Below are 26,490 nucleotides of genomic sequence, written 5' to 3' on the forward strand. Positions count from 1 at the left end.
CAAAGAGCTAATCAAAAAGAATAATTGGACGGTCAAGCTGGAACATACTTATAGAGAAGCCAATAGAACAGCTGATTGTTTAGCAAATCGAGGAGTTCATTCTAGTACTATTCTGACGCAATTAAATACCCCTTTAGATGAGTTGCGTACTATCCTTCGTGAGGATATTTTTGGGGATACTATACCTAGTGTAATAGCTAATAACAATTAATCTTGGGACTTTGCCCCTCATTCGTACCAAAAAAAAAAAAAAAAAAACTGAAAACGACCTGACATACTACTGTTGATGTTTGCATTTGTGTTAAAGATCGATTTTTTGGCACTGGGATAGGAAATCAAAGCAACTTCATACAAGTAAATTTGGAGGTTCTTCCTTCTCTCAAAGATTCACCCACCTTGCTCTCAAATATCGTCCATACATCAACACCAAAGCCTTAATATCGAATATCTTCAATAATGCAAAATTTTATTTCTAGTTCGTACAATAATCCTATAACTTTGGAGACAAACATTTGATAATACTATATATCAAAGCAGAAATACTTTACCTCTCTAGTTACTCTATTCCTCCTTTCTTAACAACCTAATCTAGTGATTTCCTATACAAAAAATGAACCGCGATGTCTTTTTTAGCAAACTAATCTTCAAACATACCTTCATCCGAAATGCTAGAAGATTCGGTTCCATTCACATGAGGTTGGGCATCATATTCAATACTGGTGTCACTAAGAATGCTAATGTCAAACTCGTCATCACTATCACTATCACTATCATCATCTTCATTATACTGTCGGGTTTCCACTTCATCTATCTTGTTCTGCACATTGTCTTTCGCATTGGCTTTCCTTTCCTTCATTTGCTCAATTACTTCTTCATATGACATGTCATACCAAACATGGCCCTTACCCACAATAGATTTGTTGTGTGCATCTGTCAACCGTTCTTGCTTACTCTTTTCCGAGTTCTTAGGCTCTCCCCAATAGTCATAACGGTATAAGGGGTTTGAAGGATCATACTGACCCTTACCAAGAATAGCCGGATCAACATATCTTCCGGGTTCTTGCAATGGTAGTCCAAGAGCTTGACGACTGAAATCAAAGATGCAAGCGTCAGCTGAAACCAACACTTAGTATAAAAATCAGGGTGATCATAACATTTATAATGTTACTATGGTCAGTTTTAGACTTGGCAAAAACCGACCCAACCCAAAACCCAAATGAAAAACCTGAAGCAGACCCGAAACCGAAAATGAATCCACCCATTTGAAATAAAAACCTTAAATGACTCGACTGGTAACCCTGATGTGGCCTGAACCCCATATTGACCTATACCCGAAATGATCCGAACACCTCTTAAATTACCTGCTAGGTCTAGAGGTACGAGTTAGCCACTGACTCACTGAATATAAATAGTGGATTTAACGAGTATGAAATACCAGCTAATGTCTCGCAGCAAGGCTTCTCTTTCCTCAAAAGATCTACGCCAGTGGATTAAATCATACTCGTCCATTTCTATGTTTCTTCTTAGTTTGGCAACTTTGTACTCCTCTCCTCGTTCTTCTGCTTCCTTCTCAAGTCTGTTATGGTGCTGTAGATAGTATAAGCAAAAAAACATGACGACTTGGCTCAGGTTTATGCAACTGATGGTCTAATATCCTAAACGATTTCGGTAAAACAAGATCATTAAATAAGCCTTGGGAAGTAGATATTAACTCAAAAGAGATGCGAGTTTTTAACCTGACGTTCAGCGAAAGCAGACTCCAGGTCAAGTTCTTTCACACTTGTTTTCTGCCATCCAAATTAGTTCATCAGTACTATTGACAATTTGACATGTACGTATAAACGACACCAAGAGTTAAAATTTATTGTCCTGTATAAATATTATGCAGACTAACCAGAGTCATTTTTGGTAACAATGATTTCTGGTAATAGACTTTGGTGTGTTCCACGCTGTGTTGCTCGTCAAACTCTTCAGTATCAGTCAGCTCTGACAATTTCTTGCCTTTATATTTATCAGGGTTCGCCTCGATATCATCCACCATCATTTGCTCAGCGACATGGATTTGCCACAGCTTCATATATGCCAAGAACATTTAATAAAGACCGAAGTTAACATGGTGCATACTGCATAATAGGAGGTAGCCGAAAGCCTGAAACTAACATTTCTACAAAAGCCAGTCCTTCAGAGAAGGGAAAACACGTTTAAAGAGGAAGACAGCGGGAAAATAAGTATCTGAGCTTAGTTGTGTGCTCCCTTGTGTGACATATAGTGTACCCATGGTTCAGAGATCCATCTTTATGTATGCTAAATAGAGACCCAGACCCATACGTGCTAGCTAGTGATTAATATCAGTATTCAGTAGTGAATCGATCCAAGCGTAATATTTTAGGCTTTTAGGATACAGTCCATATATTCAGAACTTTCTTAAGAGCATATATCAAACCAGATGTGGCATATTCATATGAAATAAGGCAACCTTGACTGTAATATAAGCATAACTGGATGACCATGCATATGTACTAATTTAGCGGAATGGAAAGTAGCAACACGAGGTAGTCATAGAGATTAGATTACCTTGTCAACATATGGGTGGTCAGATTTCAAAGGCTCTTCTTCAATTTTGATGCCTGGATCCTTCCTGGGAAGAGGCGGTCTTCTACAGTCCAGCTGAAAATATAGACGATATGGTGGTAAAGAACTAAGTTCTCTCAATCTATCCTTAAACTACCAATTTGGCGAAGAAAACAATATCTACAGACCTGATTTCAAAATAAATGAATTGAAAAGCCATCTTCCCTAACAATGCCACTACATAGTTTTCAAGAGCTTGATGCAAATATTAAGCATTAACAGGTTCAGAGGGAGCAAAATAATACAAACTTCTATACTTACTCGTAGCTCTTCAGGATTAGTGTCCTCTTCACGGTGAAGTATCGGAGGATATTCAAACCGATTGAAACTGCAATCAAGGAGATCAATGGTTTGAGTTAAGAGCATCAGATCCATTCATGATAGTAGCATCAATGAGCAATTAAGTTACAAGCACCAGGGGGATTAGTTTCAGAAGAGGAAAGACAGTCACTGTCATTGAACTACTTACATGAGATGATCTATATTAGGGTCGACAAAACGTAATTCGAGGGGAAATCGAAACCGATAAGGATCTCTCTTCGCCTGAAATAAATAGCAAGCTGTTAATTACATCCATATTGATCAGAATGCATTGGATCCGTCTTAGCATAAAACTGGCAAATGTCCTTAATCCGTACACTGACTTCAAAGTTCAAAATCAGAATATGTAATGATTTCAGATAGTTTATGTAAAAGGTTGCTTTTTGCATTTCCTAACTGCTTTTTCATATCCTCCCCCCTATAAACAGTGGCTAAACACTGCTAATATTCGACTTATAATGGTCAAATTTGATCACCGTGTCTACATTTTAGGTTACCTTACGAAATCAAGCACCATTAGTAACATAAGTAATATATTTCTACAAAAAATATAAACAAAATAAGTCATTGATTGCCAAACAAGATAACAAAAGTCAAATACTCAAATAATGTCATTCTTGTTGGGACAGAGGTGGCCCTTTTAACTGTATCCACAGAATTTTATCACCAAACCTCGAAATTAAACAGAGAGCGACCAAATTTATTGGGTGAAGTTACTCACCAAAACCTCAACAAGAACATGCATGCCAACTTTTATATGCTGACGAATCCAGTACCAATCATTGCCTTTTATAGGAACCCACCTAAAAATCGATAATGCACATAAGTGTAACAGAAAAAGCGGTCATGGGAATCATGTATGCAACAAATGTAATTGTAGATGTAGATAGCCAGATTCCGTCAGTCAAATGTATACAAAAACCAGACAGTAGAACAGTACATCTAGTTTTAACATCTGTTTGACTGATTTATCAGCCAAAAAACATCACATAGAGTGCAGATGTCTCATTGCTTGACAAACACTCAAGAATAAACCCGCTATGTAATTGTCAATGGGGAAAACAAGATGAGTAACTCCTGTTTTACAATCAGAAGCATAATCAGACACACGGAAAAATCTCTGGTTTTCGTCTGAACTGTCAATGATAACAATGACTATGTGCCTTCGTATATCTAATGCATGACCAAAAGAAGACGTGAGGACTAATCATGAACTTTAGCAAAACTTTTGAGGGATTATATTCCGGTGTTGTTAAATTCTTCCTCACTTGCCTGATTTGGAAAAGGATAGCAAATGCATAACAATGACATGATCAAAAGACCAAAAAGTATGATAAATTACCCTTCATGTACTCCTCCAATGTCGATAAACGCCCCTTGATATAGATGTAGTGTAGTCACTTTACCAACACAGATCTGCATTTTATGAACACTGCAATGTCATGTTAAGAATATACAAATCTCATAACTATTAGCCTTCAAAATTTAAAAAATACAAGGAACAATATAAAATGAATTGCATCGACTCATCTTCTATTGCGAACATATAAACACAATCACAGTTCATGATTTCACTCATTCACCACCAGGCTCATCATCAGCAAAGACCAGAGAATACTAACATATGACTTCACAGTGCACACTGCCGCCCAAATTGGCCGTATAGAAGAGACAACTATAGCGATATTTGCTGGTACAGGGAATAGAAAACAGTTCAATGATGGAAAAGTAGAGAGAAGCTTACTTGTCCAGGATAATAGAATGGCAGCTCGTACTACAAGTACAAGAGACAGAGTATTAGTAAGGCACTTTGAATAATTGAATACTGAAAATTGAAAAATAAATTAGTTAGGTATAAAGCGCACACCATTCCCTCCTTATAATCACTGCCTCGTTTCCGTCTACCAGGATGATAATCTTGATCATGCTGCATACAAGATTAAATTCCAAGATTTCAGCATATATATGAGCTTAAAGTGCTTATTACCAATAACGGAAAAGGAAGGCGTTGCTAATTCTCATAAAGTAAGAAGACTGAGTCCCGCATACAACCAGGACAAAGTAAGCTACGACCAAGATCCAATATCTGTACATAAGGATTTCAGACCTAAACAAACAAACATTTGATCTGGTGTACTAAATAGCGAAAATTTTGGAAATTTGAGAACTGAAATCACCCAATAGCATCTACGTGAAAAGATAAACGATGCCAACCTCGTAAGATTCTTCATCCAATCTATCTTTATTATGCTCAACCCATTCCTGATACTGCTTCAGAAACGTCCTATATCTATCCAAGCTCATTCCTTCTTTTTCTCTACACGCCCCTTCCAACTCCTTAATATCAACCCTCTCAGACATCATCTTATGCCCTTCCCGTATGAACTCGAGCTCCTTCCTATCGACCTCCCATCCACGAGGTGGCCAATCACGAGGTGCCACATGTCGAACAACCAAAGGGCCATCCCAAGTTGTCTCCAAGGGTTCTAATATCTCCCCTTGAATGTCAAATTGCTTGGCATCCCACTCATCCTCAGTCAACCCCATTTCTTCCCTCTTCTTCTCCCTACTCAAAGGCAAGAAAACTCGTATTAGACCAAAATCAATCAAATCCCTCCAAACAATTACTACAATCAAAGCTGCAAAAACCAATGAATGCATAATTATTCATTCACATAAACTACCTAAAGACTTACCTAGCATTGTTTTAGTATCTAACATAATTCAATTTTCACTATTTCAGTTACCTACTCCATCCATCCCATTTATATTGTCGGCTTTTCATGATCAACTAAAACCCTTATATTCTAACCATATATAAAAGCTCCAACCTTTATCAAAAATAACAATAATGAAAATAGTTAATTTGATAACAATAGAAACAACTTTACCTTTTAACTTGTAGGCTACACATATCCATCCTAACAAAGTAGCACTGTAACATAACCGATGTCAACTATCTCAACTGATAAAGTCACATAAAGCCGGAGCTTCACAACAATGGAGTACTTACTACATTAGTGACAATTATACCTTTCAATTTCTAAACTACACAAATCCATTTTAACATAGTAGCATTGCAAACTTGCAATAAAAGCGATTCTAGCTAGCTAGCTCAACTGATAAAGTCACATAAAACCTGAGTTTTAAAACAATTAAGGAATTAATGCTCCATTAGTGACAATTATACCTTTTAATTTCTATAAGCTACACATATCCATTCTAAAAACAGTAGCATTGCAATAAAACCAATAAAATCACAATAAAAACCCGAGTTTAAAATCACAAAACCTGTAACTAGGTTTAAGCATCTTAAAAGCCTCAATAGCTTCAGGAGTCTTCAAAGGAACTTCTTCACCTTCATTAAGAGAATATCTAGCAAACTGAGCCTCAGGAGACAGAATCTCCTCCCAAGGTGCCCAACCACGTTCAACCCAGTTCCGCTTTCGGGCTTCGTCTTCTGTTTCATTGTCTTTCGGAGTGTATTGCTCTAAGAATGTCTCATCAACAGGGAATTCATCCGATGCTAAAGCTTTTGGGGCAGATAACTTGGGTTGTAATCCGGGTCTGGGTTTCAAATCGGGTTTGAGGTGGAAATTGGGTTTAAGAAGAAGGGTTTTAGGGAGAAGAGATAGTGAGAGGAATTGTGAGGTTATTTGGAGAACTTGCATTTTTTGGGTGAACAACAATGGTGTGGTGGAAGTTATGGAGTTGAGTGAGTTTTAAGAGTGTGGGGGTTTAAGATAAAGTTCGGTTTTAACAGTTTATAACATTACCGTCTTTGTGATGTTATCCAACTCGAATCCGACCTAAATTGAAAGTTAGTGTTTTTTCGAGTCTCATTGGGTCAAAATTCAAATGTATTTTATGTAGGGCAGTAAAAAGTTAAAGAGAGAACGTATTATATTAGTATAACATTATTTTAAGGGTATTGTGTTTTTACGATTTTATGCTTGTTATTTTTATTTACCATCTCTTTTACCCAATTGATTTTACCTCTGGCCGACCTTACTTGTCCCTCTTCACGCGTCAATACTTGTGCCATTCTTCTTTGGAGATCTACGACTAATCATGTATAACAAGGAAGCAATTGGTTTTGTGATTGAGAAGTGTTTCATCGTTGATTAAGAACTATAACCAATGTGCAATCCAAAATGTTGTTATATAAGCATTAGCCCCTGTTAAATTTGGTGAATGTAAAGCTATGCTTGAAGCTGTTTGTTTTTTCTTGCATACGATTACTTTGTTCGTCATTGTTTGAGAATCATATTTCCTTCCTAATCATTCTGATTCTAACCATTAGTCACTCGTTTCCCAATTAAAAACCCAAATTAATAATAAATTTAATTAATCAAGAATGGAGAATATACTGAGTATTGTATAACAATCAAATTAACTTAAATCAAATAAAATTAAAGTTATGTACTGATTAAAATAAGTAATTAGTTGTTGAACATGAGAAATTAAGATGAATTATTGAAGAAGTTGGGAGGATTTTGGTGATGTTTGACCTAGTTTATGTGAAATAACTTTTACTTTCTAGAATGAGTTTTTTCATAAACTACTTTTTGAAAAAGTTGTGGTTGTTTGGCCTAACTTTTGTAAAAGTAGTTTCTTAACAAATTGATGTGTTTGGCCTACTACTGCTTTTTAGTTTTTTTTTTTTTTAGTTTCCATAATCCTAAGAGTTTTTGGGAGAAGTAGAAGCAGAAGCATCAATTTGGTGTAGTTTTTTATCTCCCTAAATTATAGTGTTTGACCCAGCTTCTACTTTTACTATTAGAAAAGCACTTAGAAAGTTTGGCCAAACACCCCCTTTGTTTAGATTGTAAGAGAGGGAACAAGGTTGATGAGAAGGGTAATGATATGAAAATTTTATAAAAAAATGTATGTGAAAGAATAAAATTAGCATATGAAAGGGTAATACTGTATTTTAATATATTTGTGTAACTTTTGTTAGGTGATATAATATGGGTTATGCTCATTCATGTACAACATTTACTCATTCATGGACAATATTTACCGTTTTACCCTTTACATACTCAATCAAAACTTTCCTTTTTTTTTGTTGGTTTCCCCCAGTTCTTTTCATTTTTCAACAGTCAACCACCCCACTGTCAGTTACCCAACCACCACCTACCACCTCCCCTCCGGTCACACCATCGCCGTCTGCCACCTTCCCTTCGCCGACCACCTCTCCTACCCCTGCCCACCTTCCCCACAAACCATTCCCTCTCTTACCCGGACAAACAACCACCCTCCGCCCACCATAACTTCTCCCTCCGCATCTCCTACCGTCATCCCTACCACCACCGTCGCCGACCGCCGCCCCTACCACCACCGTTGCCGACCCCAGTCGTCCACCATACTCACCCTCAACCACTTCTAGAATGAAACCCTAATTATAAAATTTAGGTTAATTGAAATATTGAATATGAAATTAGTTAATTAATTTTAGTATCAAATTTGATGTATTGTTGATAAAATTAGATTAATTATTTGTTTAATGTATGAATAAAGTTTATAATTGATGAATTTGGTTAGATTTTGATTAATTTGTTGGAGGAAGAGAGAAAAAATAAGAGAGAAATTTTTTGCTTGTTTTCTGAAGGAAGGGTATGTAATGGAAAAATTATGAAAAAAAGTCCATAAAAGAGTAAAACGTGTACATGAAAAAGCAATGACGTATAATATATAGAGTGATAGAGAATATTTTCGAGTGACATTATAACCACCCTAAATATAAGGCTTTTTATGAGCTTGCTCACGTTGTTAGGATATAGGCTCTTGATGAGTTGAGGTCTTCATTTTCGAAAGTTATAATTACTCCATCGCTCACTTTCCACAAGCAAATTACTTAATTCCAAATAAACTCTATTTTTCACCCGCGGATTACAAATGGCAGTGAGTTTAAGTGAACTTTGATCGGGAAAAAAGAAGAAGTTAAAACACAAGGAACTTTTTCAAGCCAAAACTTGTCATAGTTGTCAATAATAAATAATATTTGGTAGATGAACTAAACTGCAACTCTGAATGCATAAACAAATTTAAGTGGTTCAATAAAACTCAAATACAAACACATGAGTACTAGACTATAGCAAGTTTCTCGACCGGTTCTAAATGTAAAACGAATCCAAAAACATATCATTAGAACTACTAATTGATACTTATAGTAGTAGTACTAGTACTGCAGCAGTAACTGTACATGTTTTTTAACTAAATGTGCCAAAAGTCAGCAACAAATCCACAGTGCTACTTGAATGAATGTCTTCAAGAGAAGAACTGGTAGCTCTTTGATTGTATTATTATCTCCCTCAATGCTCCAATTGGTGCTAGTATTGTCAACGCCACGCCTACAATGATGCACGCCTGTAATCGACAAAATCACAATGTTAACAACAGTAGTCGGATCCAAGTATTAGAGACTTAGACTCGGTTATTTGAAAAGTTTTAAGGAAAAGAACTAACCCAGTTGCAAAACCAAGATAACCCGAATCTCTTAGGCTTGTATATTGTGAGCCACATTATGCAAGGTAACTGCAAATTCACACCAAGGTTACGCAGATTAGTCGTCTAAGACAAATAAATATACACAGCTTATATGGCAAGTAATAAAAGACATGATGGTTGATCCTTACATAGTATGTTGTTGGTGCGAAAGCAAATCCGCCAAAGAAGCTCAGAAGTCCACCAAAGAACGGGAATATTATCGCCAATAGCATTGTCAGGGCTACATTCACAGAAAAAAAAAAAATAGACATTCAAGATTTTATCATGTTTAAAATGTTTTGTTGCAAAATCATGTGTAGAAATTGATTGCTTACCAACATAGGAAATTCGAGTTACAAAACGAAGTATCCGACTTGGGGTGAACTTCATTTCCTTTACAAGCCATGATTCTATCATGTCGAAAACTGGAATTGCATAGATCTGCACCATACAAAAAATAAATAATTTAACCAAAAATAAAATAAAATACGAGTAATAATAGATTCATATGTTGGAGTAATTGGTTACCTGATAACTTCCGATGACATGGATGACGACAAAGAGATTGGCAATAGCAATAAGCCAAGCTGGTTTATCGAGGGAGATGAGGATGTTATCCTCGACAGCATCACCAAAGACCCAATAACCGATAAGAGCAACAGGGAAATAGCACAAGGCTACCACAATATAGGCAATTACACATCCTTTCCACATGGCCTTTTTCGAGGGCTGTTCTGGAGTTGAAGGGATCGTTGCTTGAATCTCCAACACCACATTGTGACCTGCGTATGCAAAAGCGACATCCCCTAATGCACTCAGAAATCCGAATATGCTTCCTGCTTTGCTGGCTGATCTCATGTTATAAACCACATCTGATTGTGTTCCCTTGATGGCCGAAGATATCCAAGCCGCAGAGGAATAACTTAGGGACATAACAGCAGCAGCAACAGATACCATAGTGATGGAGTTAAAGCTTGGGAGATTTGAAAGAACAAAGTGAACTGATCCAAATATCATGATAAAGTACGACTGCTTCATCGGCTTATGGTGAGGAAAAGCTATGTCTGCAAATTTCTTCAGGGACTTTCCTCCTGTCACCATATAAACAATGTTGACACCCACCTCAACCAACAGCTGTTGAGGTACCACAATCCAAAGCCCACGCTTTTCTCCAAAAGCGTGTTGCCCTAGCTCGTGGTATCGATCAAACCTCTTCCCTGGCACCATCTCATGCATCTCTACCATTTGCCACAGTGTGTACAGTGTTATTATCCATGATAATACCAGTATTGTCACTCCCGGACCCCTGAAAACATCATGTCAAATATATTACTCCGTATGTGAGTGGCCTAAGACTCGATGAATCTACTCGACACAAACACGAGCGACCTGATTTTTACGAGGTTCTTTAACAAAAACGCAAGTGTATGTGACAAGTATTGACAATATCATGCAAGAATCATCAAGACTAACAAAAAACTGTTTCCGAATTACCCAAAACTCATGCAACATATAAAAAAAAAAAACACTAAAATAAGAATTCGAAACGAGAAAGAATTCAACCAAGTTGAGATATCGTCACCTAATAAAGAAGTTGTTTCGGAATAACTCAAAACTCATGCAACTTAAAAAAACAAAACATCCATAGAAGAAAGCGAAAGAAAGCGAAAAGAGTACGTACCATCCAAGTTGAGACATGGCATAAGGGAGGCCAAGGACACCGGCACCAACCATAGCAGTGACATTATGGAAAGCAGAATACCACCACTTGCCGTTCCGATTCGACGTGATCGGAAGCCAGTCATTAATCTTTTTCAACTCCTCTTCCGTTGGCTCTTGATTATTATTATTCACCATTATGCTTGTGAATTTTTTTACTTTCTCTCAGCAAAATACAAATACAACAATGAAGGTAAAATAAATTGTTATCCCATGACACACGATTTATGGAGATTTATAAGGTTGCATAAACCGTGTGAATCCCAACTACCACTAGTCTTCCAATCCTATTATAACTCTATTTCTTACTCCTATTTTGATTATATTTCTGATAATTATATTAATTATTACTTCTATTTACTAATAAAATAGTTATAATAAATTAATAATTAATAATAGAAATAATAATATGCCATGTTTAACCTTTTATGTGCTAAATCCTACTAGTAGTCATACATAAAACCGGCATGCCAGCTAAAATCACAGCTTATGTCTCTACAATTTTGTTGTGATGCTATCTGACTCGAATTCATGAATGATTCCTACCCAGTACCCAGGAAGGGAAAGAATGTCAAGAGGATACGAATTTAGACGTAAAATAATTGTTCAGATTGAATGCCAGCAATCAATCTTGTTTACTGACCAACAAGAGACGAAAATTACTCATAAGTAGAATAGAAATCCAGTTTCTTGCTTGATATCAATCCAATTACCTGTATAATTAAATGAAAAATATCGAATATGTATCAAGTAAACAACACATTCCAGAATCTATTTTGTGCAAAGACTACACTTTCATTAAATCATACTGTCAAGTGGAGAATTATGTGAAGTACGGACTACAGAGTACAAGAAAAGAGAGCTGTGCAATACAATCTTAACTAGTCTCGAGGATTTATACTATGAGAGCAGAGGGTTATGTTACTTCAACGCTTCGCTTTGAATGTTTGATCCACCAGAAAATTCCTTCTGACATGACGCTTCACGCCAAAACCCGCATCGGACACTTACATGGTGATTGTCCCACGTAACTGGGCGGACAGTTAAAGTTCACTCACAAAATAAACTTGCCAAAAGATCCACCATTACAAATAAAGAGTCCACCTGAGTGAATTCTTTCCCGCTGTTTCCATATTTCTGAGAGGATATTGTCATTGCTTGGAGGCTTCAGATAATCATCTATATCGACACGAGGTTTTCTTGGAACTCGTGCTAGAAGTTGATTTTTGCAGCTCTCAACCTCCTCAGTTTGCCTAGTTTCTCCTGTGTCTATGCAGAAGCTGTTCGCGACTCCTGGGCTCCAACTCCCATGACTACTCTTGGAATCAACACTTGGTTCTGGCTCTGTTTGACCAGCTCTTTCCTATACAAAGAAAGGGACAATACAAGACTGTCACTACAATAGTTGGCACTAAGAGTACTATAGACTAACAAGCAACTCCCACATACTTGGAAAAAGAAACTAATCCAACAACAACAAGAGTCTCAAATAGGAGTATCACAATCCGACAACAATAGTCTCATATAGGAGTATTAAAGACGAACAAGCAATTCCCACATACTTAAATAGAGATAACCAAGTCTAACAACGACAGCATCAACAACAACATTGCCCCATACACACGGAATCGAATGCATGTTACCCCTGCATGGTCAATAATGAAATTTGTATAGAGAAACAAGCACAATTACTCAATTCTAATATTAACCAAAACCAAAGGATAATGAGTATATGGCTCCGTTGGAATAACTTAAAGAAACTGCAGGGTCAATGGCCTAGAATTTTATATGCCCTTAAATATGGAAACGAAAAGAATACACAATTGTTTGAGCACAGTAACTCATGTTGTATTATTATTGTTGTCAATGCCAGCAATACAAGAAAGTTTCCGATTCTAATAACCAAGCCAACCTCCGATCCCATCTCTAACTATTTGTGCTTCCTCTAGTTCAACTTCTTCAGTTGGTTACTGTAACAATCAATCTAGTATTTGTCTCTCCTGCTTACATTTTGAGAAGTATTGGCAAAGGTTGATCTATGAGTCAGGCAAATTGTGCTTAATGATCCTAATGCTCATGCCATGGCAGAATACATCAGCATTTTTTCTCATCTTCCTTTTGGTACTTAAGTTTTTGCTCTTCTTTCAAAGAGTTTATAACAGTACTTAAATGAGCAGGAATTAAAGTGGTAAGATTTTGGAGGGAAAAGTTATCTCGTGTAGCAGATAAATTCATAAAACTACAATGCAACATAGAGGTGGAGATTTTTCTCCTTTCCCACCACAAAAACTACAGTGTTTACCAAAAGAGATTGACAACAACAACAACAACAACAACATCAAAGCCTTTCCAAAAAAATAAAGAGAGGGACTAAAGGTTCAATGTCACTCAGTCCTGCACGTAGTTAGAAAAGATGGCGAAGATATTAAACCAAAATGCATTCCACAAAACCCAGGACATATAAACTAGTTAAGAAAAATCAAATGCAGGGTGGTGCTTAACCCCACCACTCCTCTCTCTTAAATCTTTAGCTTTGCTTTACAATTTCCCCCCAAACATTAACCCAAATGACTAGCTTCGAGGTCTGCTACAGAAATGCAGGGTAAGGGGGTCAGATGTAGCAGCCTCATCCCTGCCTTAACAACACTGAGAGACTGTTTTCCGATGACTCATAAAATCTTAATCAAAGTTGCATTGAGAACCATCGACAACACAATCAAAATTTCAGTACAGGGCTGATGCGGTCCACTAAGCCCCAAAAGGCAGGTCTGTGCTATAGGTTTAGTAGCTGAGTATTAGCTAATAATGAACAGTAACAAAAAAATTACCTCCAAAGCATCCTGTAGAACAGTTTTTGGAGTAGCAGGATGCTGCTTAATCTCATTTCTTGGAAGAGGAGTGCCATCATCACCTGTCTCCCACTCCAACCAAGGAAATTTTACATCATTCATATCGCCCGCATACAAATCAAATCTTAGAGGGCTTTTAAATGATTCTATATGTCCATAATGCATCATTGGATTTATTGCCCCTCCAATAATGGAGCTTGTGTCGCTCCTTTCACCATCAAATGACGAGAAGTCTGTCTCTTCAACACTAGATATAAAATCCTCCATAATTTTGTTAGCATCTTCTTCCGCCAATTGCTTTGATGCCTTGATTCTGTCTGAACTTCTCTGGAAAAGAACAAATGAATCCAATTCAACATATATGTATAACAAAGAAACCATTTGTATTTGAAACTACCAGTTATAAATTGGGCTACAATGCAGATAATCAAATACTTAAGAATTCCCTTGGGGTCATGGTTAAAAATAAATCATGTACCTTTCTCCCTCGCACAAGTCTTTTAACAGGAGATGTCTTTTTTGCATTAGGACGCATCTCTTTTCGCTTTTCAGACTAATAAATCAGTAGAATACAGCAAAAAGTTACATGACAATCATCATTTGGTGTGATTTTCTGACACTTGCCAACTATTACGAAAGGAACTAATTTATGTAGAACTACCTCTTCCAGTTTCGTCTTGTAATTTCTTCTAATTGTAGAAACAGCCTTAAGAGCATCAGGGTCTGCCGATCGTCGGCCACCATTAATAGCCATACCTGGTAGCTTATTATCACCCTTAAGCTGTAAATACAAACTCTTAGTCATCAATACTATTCAACAGCACCAAAAGAGAATATTTGGCAACTTCTAGTAAATTTTAGTTAATACTGTACCGCATCTACGCTTTTATCTCTGCCAGGATGTGTATACTCCTTTTGCACTTCTTTGTACAACATGCTATTCTGCTCACAGCTACTTAAACATGGTACCTGTAGTCATAGAAAAAACTTGCTACTCAAGATTTGGCTCACATGCAGCTTAAAAAACTACCCAGCCGCATTCTCATTTCCCAATCTTTCTTTCCCAACCCATACAGTAGACTAAAATCAAGAATTGCCATTATATAACCTTGTCAAATGCAGAGGACACTCGTCTTCTATTCTCAATCTCATGGCCAAGGTGATGCGCACCGTTCCCTTCGTCATCAGTAAATGTCGTCGAATAGCTCTGACAATTCAAACAGTGATTTTATAATTACACAAAGGAACCATTAAAAGACCGTTGACAAAATCGAAAACAAAATGTGTGACACTATTTTAGCAAAGTGTACCTAAATGGGGTTTTTAAAACAAACAATGGTAACAAGCATTTATAAGTCACAAAGGGAGGGAGAAGAAAAGAGATCGCAGTACATACAGTGTAACCATCATGTGACCTCAATAAATCTTTCTGGCTACTGCACCTCCTAAGACCTCTCTGCTGAGATGAAAATGTAGGTTTTTGCAGAGAATTCTGATGTAAAGAGTCAGCACGGCTTGTGGTCTTCTGAAAGTGTTCATTCTGTTGAAAGGAGAGTGTGACACACAGAAGGGTGAAGCATCAACAACAATTAGCAAGAGCTATTTACAACTTTACATGGACATTATTAGTTCATAAAGTAGAAAAGAAAAAAAAAACATTTTTTTTACGCTTGTATATAGTTTACTAACCAATTAAAAACACATTGACAAAGAAGCGCTAGACAATGTAGACATAGGCTTCACTTTTAGGGACATCAGCTCAGGAAGAATGGAAGACACGCAGTACAAAATGACGGCTACATGAATCAGGTTTAATAACCACAAATCCACAATACCTTGAAAGGCTAGGATTTGTTATTTTCATCAGAAGAGATCATAATACTCCATTATTATGTAGTTAGAACACTTAATATAGCTTAAAAGGCCAAGAAAGCATAAATCTTTTCTTATAACGCTCAGAACAAAGCTAATCGGTATTTCACATGATTATTCATCAATTAGAACCCTAATCTATATAGCTGAATTTGTGCAACCTTACGTTGAAGTAACACCTTTCTTGTCCTACAGACCTACACTGTTTCTACATTATAAAATTTATACGGTGATATATTAAGCGTATGTCGTTCAAAACACTACAAACGAACAAATTGTTAGACAATAGTACTTGACACGGGATATAATAACAGCATCCGCTACTTCATTTCCTTTTTTCTCAGTAGCCGTACAAGGTATCAAGGTTAGGGGGAATAAAACTGCTAAATGACACAGTGAAAAGCCTAGGGAGGTATTCTTAATGATGTGCGGTAACTTAGAAAATAAGCAAAAAAAAAAAAAAATTAAAAATTTAACTACAAAATTCGTATGTTTCTCTGGTGTGACACCGTCTTTCCTTCCAATTTCTGACCATCGTCTACTCTGATTTGCAATTTTGTATCCATTGCTATTCACCCATGTCCCCCCAGGACTAAATTACAATCTTAAATTTCAAAAACAGTCAGACATCAGCAGATGATGCTATTCAAATAATTCAATAAAACCCAACAATCATTAACACAGGTAGGAGTGTAGGACCAACATTACTGTACCAAAAACACATTTTCAATCAAATGGCTACTCAATACCCACTTAGTTTCCCAAATACCTTCCATATTTTCGTAAGTCATACAACTTTCGTATTTTGACGGGTATTTCTGAGACGGAGGAGGAAGTAATACAATAGTTAATGATAACAGCTAAAACAAAAGTCCGATCCTAGCAAACTCACTTACACCAACATTACTCTTTCAAACTCAAACTCAAACTCAAAATCTCATTTGAAACCGTCCTAAACAAGTCGCCCTTTCGCTACTACACTACTAACCTATAAATCTATAATGATTATGGTGCCTACTTATTATACAAATTCTCATTTAAGACGACACTATCCGTCTCAAACTACTATACTTATTAAGACCGATTTGAACTATTCCGTCACTAGACTAACCTTCAATCAATCAAACATTTAATCATTACTTCAAAAAGTTTTAACTTTTTCATAATCATCTCAATAAATTGAAAAGTTCAAAAATCAAAAATTAAGATTACCTCGGAATCCGAAACAAATGATTTACTCTTTGGCGCCACTGAAAGCGACCTCCTCCTCCTCACACCTCCATTTTCACCATCCCCTTTTTTACTATTATTAATATTGTTATTGTTATTGTTATTCCGCAATTCACTGGCGCGGGACCCACGCCGGGAGACCGACCGTCCTCTCCGAAACGACGCCGTATCAGACACCAACGACCTTCCTTTCCGTCCATCGGAATCATTATTAGCCGACGAAGAGACGTCCGACAAGGAAAACAACTCAATTGCGAGATCATCAAGACTAATCTCCGGAAACCCCGAACCTCGTACCGTATTTACGAATTTACCCTTCCGATTCGCCGACTCCGGCCAGTTGTTATTATTATTATTATTCTCTTCCGCTACATCCGCGTCGTCGGACTGAAGACGGTGAGAGAAGCGGCTGACGGACCTAGACCGGCGGTGAGGATTAGAATAGGAGGTTGAACCGGGAGTTGAGCCTCCGGCGAGGGAGGTGCGGCGGGAGGTTGACCGGAATGCCGCTGTGGCCATAGGAGATAAGAAAATCACCGCTTTTGGAACTCGTAACAGGTGTAGTGGTGGTGGTGTGTGGGTGTTAATGGTGGGTGAGTGACATTGATGTAGGAGCGTGTGGATTGTGAGTTCACGGGAGAAGAGTGATGAGAAAGAGAGAGAATGGGATGTTGAAAATTGAAAATGAATTGAAACGGAAGAAAATGGCGGAGATATATATGACCAAAATACCGGGATTTTGAATACTCGGTGGAGTACGGACCAGTATTTATTTAAGCTTTCATTTTCTACGTTTATTTCGGATGCGTTTTGAATTACATAATTTCTCAATTGTCGATATTTATAATTGGAGTAAAAAATAAATTGTAAAATTCTCTAAAAAAAAAAAAGGGTGTTGATTTTCGCAGTACATATTTTACTCATCTCAGTACATCTTTGACCATTCTACCCCTCTCATTTCCCCCTCTTGTGTACTACATCAAAAAAAAAAAAAAAACTACCAAATTATACAACACACATCATCCACACACCACCACCGGTGATCCTTTATTGTCCTCTTTCGTCGCCGGCGATTACTCATTCCCCCTCTCACCCTCGCCGCCTCCCTATCCCAAACCCACCAATTGAACCACCGCGACGCCTCCGTACGATGCCACTTTGCACCACATTGCCTAACTGCGTCTATTGTGCTCCACCAACGTCATCTTACGACTACCAAAAAACTAATAGCCATTGAACAATACGGAGTAACTTATTAAATGTATACACAAACCCATAAGTACCGTTGTACATGTGTACTACATTGAGAATAAACAGAACAAACAAAAAGGGGAAGAAAATGCAAAAAATTTAGAGAGTACAACAAAGTATGGCAGATTGATTTTATCCGTTCATGGTATTTTAGAATTAATACTTATACTTCAGTCAAATTATAATTTATAATCAAGTAAATTAAATGTAATTTGATAAATTTGAGAGGTTGTTAGGTTAGAATTTGAGAGAATTAGGTTTGCTCTTTCTAAAGTTCAAGGGTAAGTAAATGGAAAGTATTGCGTAAAAAGTACTACAATGAGTAAAAATTGTACTGCGAAAATAAATTACGAAAAAATATTGTAAAGAAAATGAGGTTATGAGATTTTAACCGATAATAATAATAATGATTCAAATATTTTTAATATCAAAATCATGAGTTCATTTTTGAAGAATTACATTTGACAATCAATATCGTCAGAATTCGATAAGAAAAAACATTAAATTCCATATACATATTTGAGTTTTTGTGTATTTTTTTCAAGCTTTATAAAGTTTATAATAAGTTACATGTTAGTTTTTTTACGTCAAAACTCAAATTTTTCTGAACTTATATGTAATATTTTTGAATTATATTGTAATTTTTTAGTTTTATGTTTAAAAGAATGAACTCAAAAACTTTCTAATAAAACTCATAATTTTTCTTAATGCTCAAAAATTATATCATTAGATGTATAGTCCACTTACTGAAATTCGATTGATTGTTGTATAGTGAAAGTTATTTTTCTACATGCTTTTAATTGTTTAGGCAATATATTTTTGATATTGAAATCAGATGTAAACTATTTATTTTCATGAACGAACATTATTATTGAGGTATCTTGTGCTTGTACAATCCGCTTAGACTTTTTGGTAAAATGTGTCTCTCATAGTTATGTTATACTCCGTAGAATGTAAGGTGTAATACTGGCCTAATACAAATACAAAGTGGTTGAACGAGTATAATTCAAAAAACTCGATTAATCAAGCAAACAACGGTTTCGTTCTGGCAAATATGTGTATAATTCTCACTTTTAATTGATATATCACATGAATTGAAAGACATGAAACGTATTTTATTCGTCATTAAATGTTGCTGTCATTCAAATTATAGCTTTGTTTAGGAAGGGTATTGGTGTTAGGTGGAGGTTGATGATGATTTGGTGGCAAATGTGCCTCAACAGATTTGTCTTGTCTCGTCTCATCTTTCCTAGTTTACCTTGATGTAGACCTTATTGATTTTCATATTGCTTTCTATTCCTGATGGATAGTATTTGCATTGCTCACTTGTACAATACGGGATTACAAGAAGTCGAACCTCGTGCGGCTGTTGATAACAATCGCACTTCATTATAGAATGGTGTACCAAACAAAACAAGTGCACCAAAAACTGTTAAATTGATTGCGCCAACATTTTGAATTGTTGCAAGAACTTACCATTTGATACGACCTCACAATGCAGAGTTGCATTTTACATTCCATAAACACTCAAGGCAGGCCTGTACTCCTGTAGTTGTTTTGTTGACATTTCCCAGATTTTTCACATTTACGCACCAACCAACTAATTGTTCTACTGCCCGAGATGAACATATTTGACAAAATGCCAAACATTTTCAGGTTTTCACAACAAATAAATCAAAACGGCAATATTTAAAGGGCAATGTTTTAGTCCGCAGTTCTAGCTTGTTTTTAAAAACACCACTTAGCTGGTTATCATTGTCGCTGATTGTTCTAGGTACCGAATTTAAAATTAAAATATTTCAAGGTACAATACTAAAATGATTCAGACCAACAGACAAATAAGCAAGAAAAGTTCAGTAAAATAAAAACACCCTCCAAAATCACACAATGAAAGGTTCAAATTAACTCCGCTGTAGACAGCAACTCAACCTCTGTTCAACCAGAGAATACATGGAAACAAAGACTACCAACCAAGCTTGCTAATACTAAAAACACTAAACAGAAAGATCGCAAACATACATCTTTCTGAAAATCTCGCATTTATTCTAAAATCTATAATCATCCGATGACGTGACGGATAAACGATGGACTAACGCATGCCTCAATGAATGCGGACAATCTGCTTACTTGCAACTCTTGTGGATGTGGGCAATCAAGTCAACAACACGGGTACTGCCAATGAAATGTGTATGCGTGTCAATAGGAAAGTACAAGCACTACCATATAAACAATACCAAATGCTATCAAATCTAGCGAAACGAATATGCCATCAATTACCTGTAACCCCATTCGTTGTCGTACCATGAGACAAGCTTAATGAAGTTGTCATTCAAAGCAATACCAGCCTTGGCATCAAAAATGCTTGATCTGTAAAAATTCATGGAGAAAGGAACAATCAAAACAGGCTTATATAGATTAAAAAAAGATAACTGAGATAGTTAAATTTATTAAATGAAATTAGGGAATCATATAGTAATTGTTATACCTGTTGTCACCAACGAAATCGGTGGAGACCACGTCATCCTCAGTGTAGCCCAAAATTCCCTTCATCTTGCCCTCTGACTCTTCCCTGCCAATCGCCACAGCATTGAGATTTTACATTATTTTCAAGCAGTGAGATGAAATATAATTTAATTACAATCTAATAGTAACTAACAGCCATGTACACTGCATTGCCGTATTGGTCATCGTGACTTACTTGATAGCAGCTTTGACTTGCTCGTAGGTTGCAGGTTTCTCAATTCTGACAGTGAGGTCAACAACTGAAACATCAACAGTAGGAACACGGAAAGCCATACCGGTCAGCTTTCCATTCAAAGCTGGCAACACCTTGCCCACAGCCTACAGATTTGAAGCGAAAGAGAAATTAGTGAAAGTGTACATAACAGATTAAATTGTATTTTGTGACGCTATCGAACAGGTTTGGTCAAGACACCAGGCAATGATGTAAATTTCGGTTCCATGCAATTATAAATTATCATAAAGCAATGACATATAGGAGTCCAGATAGCAAGATACCTTAGCTGCTCCAGTGCTGCTGGGAATGATGTTGAAGGAAGCAGCCCTTCCACCTCTCCAGTCCTTCATTGATGGACCATCAACGGTCTTTTGTGTGGCTGAAGAAAGTAACAGAAATCAACTCATTAGGAGATAACAAACGTTATAAGCAACGAGTCTCGTATGAAATGGTCTCACATGTGAACCAACCCAAAATTACGTGGTGGAGTTATCTCACGTGTTCGACTATCTTATAAAAGTCTCTGCATAAATTAATGTGATAGTATAATCAAAAAGCACACGCACCAGTAATGGAGTGGACAGTAGTCATGAGACCCTCAACAATGCCAAATCTGTCATTGATAACCTGAAGAGTCGAGCAAAGAAAACAATTAGTGCACGCCCAGAAATAACTATAATGATGCGCTGACAGGATCTGAGAGAGGACAAACCTTGGCCAAGGGAGCAAGGCAGTTGGTGGTACAGCTAGCATTGGACACAATGTTTAGCTCTGGCTTGTACTCGTGCTCATTAACACCAACAACAAACATAGGAGCATCCTTGCTAGGAGCTGAGATGATAACCTTCTTAGCACCACCCTATACATTATAAAAGCAAATGTTTACATTAGCATACAAAGATCTAATAACAGCAAGCAATGCATCAAGCACACGTAAACTACTTTGCAGTTTGTACAAATCCACAAGGACCGCACAACTACCTTCAAGTGAGCAGCAGCCTTGTCCTTATCAGTAAAAACACCAGTGGACTCAACAACATAATCAGCTCCAGTTTGGCCCCATGGGATCTCCTCAGGGTTCCTGTCATCATACACAACATAAACGCAAGATTAAGATGATCATTCAGCTATAATAGTTAAACTTCGTGTATCGATGATAATTCATAATTCAGCCATAGGTAAAAGCATCTGAAACTGAATATATAAGCAGTATTATACTTTCATACAACAGCTGAAAGCCCTAACAAAGCAAGCTAGGGTAACGTCCGTCTCAAACAGTACATAGCAACAAGATTCAGCCAATAAAGATGAACAGCACCTGTTACCAAAAACGGTCACAGACTTCTCACCGAAGAGAAGAGTCTTCTCATCCTTAACCTTAATGTCATGGTGCTTCCACTGACCGTGAACACTGTCATACTTGAACATGTATGTCTGTTGCACAATAAAAAAAAACAGCAAACAAGCACCAGAGATGAATAACAATGTTGAATCACAGAACAAACCATACGAGTCGACAACCTAGCCAGCACAGGAGAAGCTATCAGCATTAATTTATCAAAAACAAACAAGCAGTACCATGTATTCAGTGGTGATGAAAGGGTCATTGACAGCGACAAGCTCACAGTCATCCCTCTGAAGGATAACTCTAGCGACCAAACGTCCAATTCTTCCAAATCCTGTATAAGAATAACAAAAGCTCCTTAATTAACTACCAAAAATCAAACACTTCCTCCACACCACAGAAAGAGGTAATAAAATCACTATTCATCATAAATCTAAATAAACTTTCAGCGTTACATTTGAGATCTCAAATGTTTATACTACAGAAACAAAAAACCAAGACTCCAAAAACATTTTTTCTTAGAAAAAGTCTCACATAATACCGAAATCAATATACAATTCCACTGCAAGCCGGATTAATTGAATTTTAAATAAATTACTCCCGCTGTCCCGGTCATTTGTTGTCCTTTTCCATATTAGAATGTCTCAGTGAATTGTTGTACTTTCTATTTTAATAATGAACTTGATGAACAATTTGATCATTCACACTCAATTTGTTCCACTTGTCATTTAGTAATTGATCCCTTCCTCTTTCATTGGTCTTGTGCCAAAACCAAATGACAACAATTGACCAGAACGGAGGGAGTATATAATTCGACTACATAACATGGATCCTACGAAGGAATCATAATCACATCAACAACATCAACAGCTAGAGAATGAAATCACTATCTACCGAAAATCTAAATACAATTTAAACAAGACATTCAAGTATTCAAATATATAAAATAAAACGATGCATTCTAAGAAAAACATGTAGCGCCAAATCGCAAATCATGCTGATTGCCTAACACATAACAATGTAAATTTCCGCTAAATTTATAGTTCCTGTATCATTTTACTGCAAAACAATACTCTCATAACACATTTTCGATCAAATTTTCACTGCTAATCAACTCAAAACGACATTCAAATCGATATAACCGAACTTCGTACAAAAACTAAACGATATAACTAAATCACATAGATCATACAAAAACGATATCATAAAAACATGCATTAACTGATTAAAAACAACAATTAGCAACTAAAATTTATAATTTATAATAATAATAATAATAAAAGTGATAGATTAGATTATCACCATTGATTCCGATCTTGATTGGTGCTGCGAATCACAACAAAAAAAACAAAAAAAACGAACAATTGATTAATAAATAAGAACAAGAATGCGATAAAATGTAAGAAAATAGGTTAATTAAGATGGTGATGTGAAGAATTGATTACCCATGGTAATGGTAAATGAGAGAAAGGAGAAAATAAAGGAGAGGTGAGTTATGTGCGAAATGAAAAGAGTGTGGAAGGAAAGGAGTTAGGCAGTTAGGGTTTTAATTTATAGGGAGGGAGAGAGGGGAATTGTGACTTGTGGGCGAGGAAACCGGTACGTGGTTTGTCATGTTAGAGGTTCGACGGACTTCTCGAAGGTTTGCAATCAAACCAAAAAAAACAAAAACAAAAAAAAAAAAAAAAAACAGGAAAAAATAAATGTTGTGTAAATGATGCAAAAGGTTGTAAAATTATCAATTTTTATATAAAAAAAAAGTGCTTTTCTTAAACAATGTTCAAAAATAAAAAAAACTAATCAATTTGTGTCGTTTTAAAAATGTTTATCAAATTAGGATCTTAGATTTGAGGAAGAGTTGTTATGTCGTATAAGGAATATAGAATTATTATAATGTTAGGAATCACAAATGTTTATCAAATTAAAATGTTTATCAAAAGTACACCGAGTACTCAGCCAAGTGAAACTCACTCGACCGAATGAGGGACCGAGTAGTAGCTCTTGGAGTGAGTCACTCGGCCGAGTGGCTGGTGCACTCGACCGAGTGCCACCGAGCACTCGACCGAGTGATCTGTCGTTGCCCCTTGTTTCGCGTGTGGAGCATAGTAGGTGGACCTTATCTCTTTTAAACTTTTTTTTCAGTTTCCCCCCTCATTTTCTCATCAAACCTTATCCACATACCTCCAAAAAAACCCCACAAAATACTCCCAAATCCTATCCTCAAGATTTCCACCATACTATGAAGATTTCCTTCCCAATTCTTGTTCTTGTTCATTTATTTATACTTGTAGGTACACTCTTACTCTTTTCTTCCATTCTTAATTAGTAAACCCTAGTTTAATTAGTATGTTGTCTGATTAAGTGGGTTAATTAGTATTATCATTGTTGTATTATGTTGTTGTGATAGTTAGTTATAATATGTGTAGGAGGAGACTTCATTGAGGAGTCCTTCTAGATTGTTTGCTTGAAGTGCTTGGAGATTAGCAAGAGGCGGAGTTTCCCTACTTAGCTTTGATAATATGGTTGTTTGTTTGTGCATTAGTTATCATGAATTACATAATTCATGTGGTAGTTGCATGATAACATGGGTAATTGGTAATTAGGGTTTAATGGCATATTAATGTGGGATGTTTATTCATGTATTGTGGTTGGGTAAATGGATTTGGCATCATGATATCATCTTATTGCATTATAACATGGTTAATTAATTAGTTGACTTATTGGTAAACATGTGAGTTCTTGTTATAAGATGGTTCATTCTTATGTGGAAAGTCTTATTTGGTTTTGTCCATACTTGGTATTGTCGATATTGGAGGTGGTGAATAGAGGATGTTGGATTGTGATTTGTGGTTGTCGAGGAGACGTAAGACGGTTGGGAGACCGTCTTACGCTTGGGTTGCCTCTTGAAGCTTCCCACTCCAAGAGGAACGTACACGTTAATGATTTGAGTTTGGAGGGACTCCTGTGGTTGAGGCACGACGTCTGACAGGGATCCGATTAGCGCCCGGGTCCGGTACCACATGTGTGTCCCGCGTACCTTTGTTACGGACTGCGGTATGCGGTTTGGTGGCGGTATTGCGATGCCGTCACCGGGTTTGTTATGGAGGAGCTGTGGAGTTTTGATACTTGCATTGTTACATCATCAGTTCATATCATAATCATGTAGTCTTTCACACTCGCATGTATTTTAAATGAACATTTGTATTATTGAAGCTAACCAAAGCATTTTCGAATATCTGTGGTGAACCATATGATGATTTTCGCTCATATGGGGAGCAGTGGCTTGACGGGTTAGATTTGCATATACCATGGAGGCTTGGGAGCGGTCTTCGCCTTTGTTGTCGCCACCTCTAGACTCTATTCATTTCAATTGGGTTGTATTATTGGGTTTGCTTTTTGAATCCCTTAACTTGTAACTTAACTTAATTATCTTAACATTAAATTTATCTATGTTAAATCGCTTTACTTCGTTTGTTCGCACTACAAACTTGGGAAACCAAGTCATGTGACATCTCCTTGGGTTAGGATGGCCTAAGGGAAGGCTTCCCGACTTATGAGGGTGTTACAAAGTGGTATCAAAGCGACGATTTTGGAGCCTAAACTAATGAACCAATGAACTTAGGTGTGTCAATTAAAATGAACCCGATTTGAGTTTCGGGAACTCGTGGCAAGCTTGGGAGACGTCCCAAGATTGTACTCTTATCCTCTTAACTCGAGTCGGTCACAACGCGTGGGGTAATGGGTCGTTCTTGGTGTGCATATAATTGTTGCATATTCTTATTTTAGTGTTTGTGAGTTAGTTTCATGGTTGGTAACACATAATGTGATGACATGAGTAATTATAGCCAAGTCAATGTGAAGCATGTTGGATGTTTATATGTGGGCATGTTGATATGTTAAATTGAGTTGTTTATAAATAAGAAAGTGGTAATCACATGCTAGTTATCACCATGCATGTGCCTGGTATCATATATATGCTTTATTTTCTGTGCTTGTGCTTAGAGACATGCGAAATAGGGTTATGTGTGGAACTAGGTAAATCGGGA

The 26,490-nt window shown here is 36.8% G+C and overlaps 4 protein-coding genes across 5 annotated transcripts; all 4 read right to left on the reverse strand.

Moving 5' to 3' along the window:
- Positions 1 to 407: 407 nt before the first annotated feature.
- Positions 408 to 6,704, reverse strand: LOC141602289 (protein PLASTID TRANSCRIPTIONALLY ACTIVE 10). The gene is made up of 13 exons (XM_074422593.1): positions 6,244 to 6,704; positions 5,167 to 5,518; positions 4,820 to 4,879; positions 4,697 to 4,726; positions 4,295 to 4,368; positions 3,674 to 3,755; positions 3,101 to 3,174; positions 2,893 to 2,959; positions 2,575 to 2,667; positions 1,895 to 2,071; positions 1,737 to 1,787; positions 1,436 to 1,587; positions 408 to 1,088 (listed from the first exon to the last, which is right to left on the reverse strand). The coding sequence occupies exons 1-13, from the start codon at positions 6,621 to 6,623 to the stop codon at positions 638 to 640; spliced, it is 2,043 nt and encodes a 680-aa protein (XP_074278694.1). The 5' UTR covers positions 6,624 to 6,704; the 3' UTR covers positions 408 to 637.
- A 2,286-nt stretch (positions 6,705 to 8,990) lies between these two features.
- Positions 8,991 to 11,371, reverse strand: LOC141602301 (lysine histidine transporter 1-like). Its single transcript, XM_074422606.1, has 6 exons — positions 11,123 to 11,371; positions 9,970 to 10,747; positions 9,777 to 9,882; positions 9,591 to 9,682; positions 9,421 to 9,489; positions 8,991 to 9,321 (listed from the first exon to the last, which is right to left on the reverse strand). Exons 1-6 carry the CDS (start codon positions 11,296 to 11,298, stop codon positions 9,223 to 9,225), a joined length of 1,320 nt encoding a protein of 439 aa, XP_074278707.1. The 5' UTR covers positions 11,299 to 11,371; the 3' UTR covers positions 8,991 to 9,222.
- Positions 11,372 to 11,934: 563 nt separating this feature from the next.
- LOC141602308 (uncharacterized) lies at positions 11,935 to 17,877 on the reverse strand. 2 transcript variants are annotated; one of them, XM_074422618.1, is made up of 8 exons: positions 17,094 to 17,877; positions 15,406 to 15,549; positions 15,118 to 15,216; positions 14,883 to 14,978; positions 14,671 to 14,790; positions 14,488 to 14,562; positions 13,989 to 14,336; positions 11,935 to 12,523 (listed from the first exon to the last, which is right to left on the reverse strand). In XM_074422618.1, the coding sequence occupies exons 1-8, from the start codon at positions 17,628 to 17,630 to the stop codon at positions 12,215 to 12,217; spliced, it is 1,728 nt and encodes a 575-aa protein (XP_074278719.1). In that variant the 5' UTR covers positions 17,631 to 17,877; the 3' UTR covers positions 11,935 to 12,214. The 2 variants fall into 2 exon arrangements, with proteins under 2 accessions (XP_074278719.1, XP_074278714.1); XM_074422613.1 differs by lacking the exon at positions 14,488 to 14,562 and having other exon boundaries at positions 17,094 to 17,820.
- Positions 17,878 to 20,201: 2,324 nt separating this feature from the next.
- On the reverse strand, positions 20,202 to 24,027 carry LOC141602319 (glyceraldehyde-3-phosphate dehydrogenase, cytosolic-like). Its single transcript, XM_074422625.1, has 12 exons — positions 23,890 to 24,027; positions 23,747 to 23,770; positions 22,678 to 22,778; positions 22,418 to 22,533; positions 22,081 to 22,180; positions 21,812 to 21,958; positions 21,666 to 21,726; positions 21,381 to 21,478; positions 21,061 to 21,203; positions 20,848 to 20,931; positions 20,640 to 20,729; positions 20,202 to 20,534 (listed from the first exon to the last, which is right to left on the reverse strand). The coding sequence occupies exons 1-12, from the start codon at positions 23,891 to 23,893 to the stop codon at positions 20,486 to 20,488; spliced, it is 1,017 nt and encodes a 338-aa protein (XP_074278726.1). The 5' UTR covers positions 23,894 to 24,027; the 3' UTR covers positions 20,202 to 20,485.
- Between the last annotated feature and the right edge of the window lie 2,463 nt (positions 24,028 to 26,490).

The sequence above is a fragment of the Silene latifolia genome, chromosome 1 (genome assembly GCF_048544455.1).
Source record: "Silene latifolia isolate original U9 population chromosome 1, ASM4854445v1, whole genome shotgun sequence".
In the NCBI taxonomy this organism is placed as follows: domain Eukaryota; kingdom Viridiplantae; phylum Streptophyta; class Magnoliopsida; order Caryophyllales; family Caryophyllaceae; genus Silene; species Silene latifolia.

Bases quoted from the DNA above. Each gene is read 5' to 3' on its own strand.
- LOC141602308 (XM_074422618.1), bottom strand. From the start codon at position 17,630: ATGGCCACAGCGGCATTCCGGTCAACCTCCCGCCGCACCTCCCTCGCC. The intron at 14,979-15,117 runs GTTATATAATGG...CTATGACTACAG, and splicing joins TGTCCTCTGCATTTGACAAG to GTACCATGTTTAAGTAGCTG. The intron at 12,524-13,988 runs GTAATTTTTTTG...TTCTTTGTATAG, and splicing joins TTCTACAGGATGCTTTGGAG to GAAAGAGCTGGTCAAACAGA.
- LOC141602319 (XM_074422625.1), bottom strand. The intron at 21,727-21,811 runs GTTTGTCCTCTC...TCGACTCTTCAG, and splicing joins GCCTTGCTCCCTTGGCCAAG to GTTATCAATGACAGATTTGG. The intron at 20,932-21,060 runs GTAAGTCACGAT...GGCGATTGGCAG, and splicing joins CAAGTCAAAGCTGCTATCAA to GGAAGAGTCAGAGGGCAAGA.
- LOC141602301 (XM_074422606.1), bottom strand. From the start codon at position 11,298: ATGGTGAATAATAATAATCAAGAGCCAACGGAAGAGGAGTTGAAAAAG. The intron at 9,883-9,969 runs GTAACCAATTAC...TGTATGGTGCAG, and splicing joins ATGTCATCGGAAGTTATCAG to ATCTATGCAATTCCAGTTTT. The intron at 9,490-9,590 runs GTAAGGATCAAC...GTGAATTTGCAG, and splicing joins TCGCACCAACAACATACTAT to TTACCTTGCATAATGTGGCT.
- LOC141602289 (XM_074422593.1), bottom strand. From the start codon at position 6,623: ATGCAAGTTCTCCAAATAACCTCACAATTCCTCTCACTATCTCTTCTC. The intron at 5,519-6,243 runs GTTTTGTGATTT...GCCTTTGAGTAG, and splicing joins ATGCTTAAACCTAGTTACAG to GGAGAAGAAGAGGGAAGAAA. The intron at 2,668-2,892 runs GTAAGTATAGAA...CTATATTTTCAG, and splicing joins CTAATCCTGAAGAGCTACGA to CTGGACTGTAGAAGACCGCC.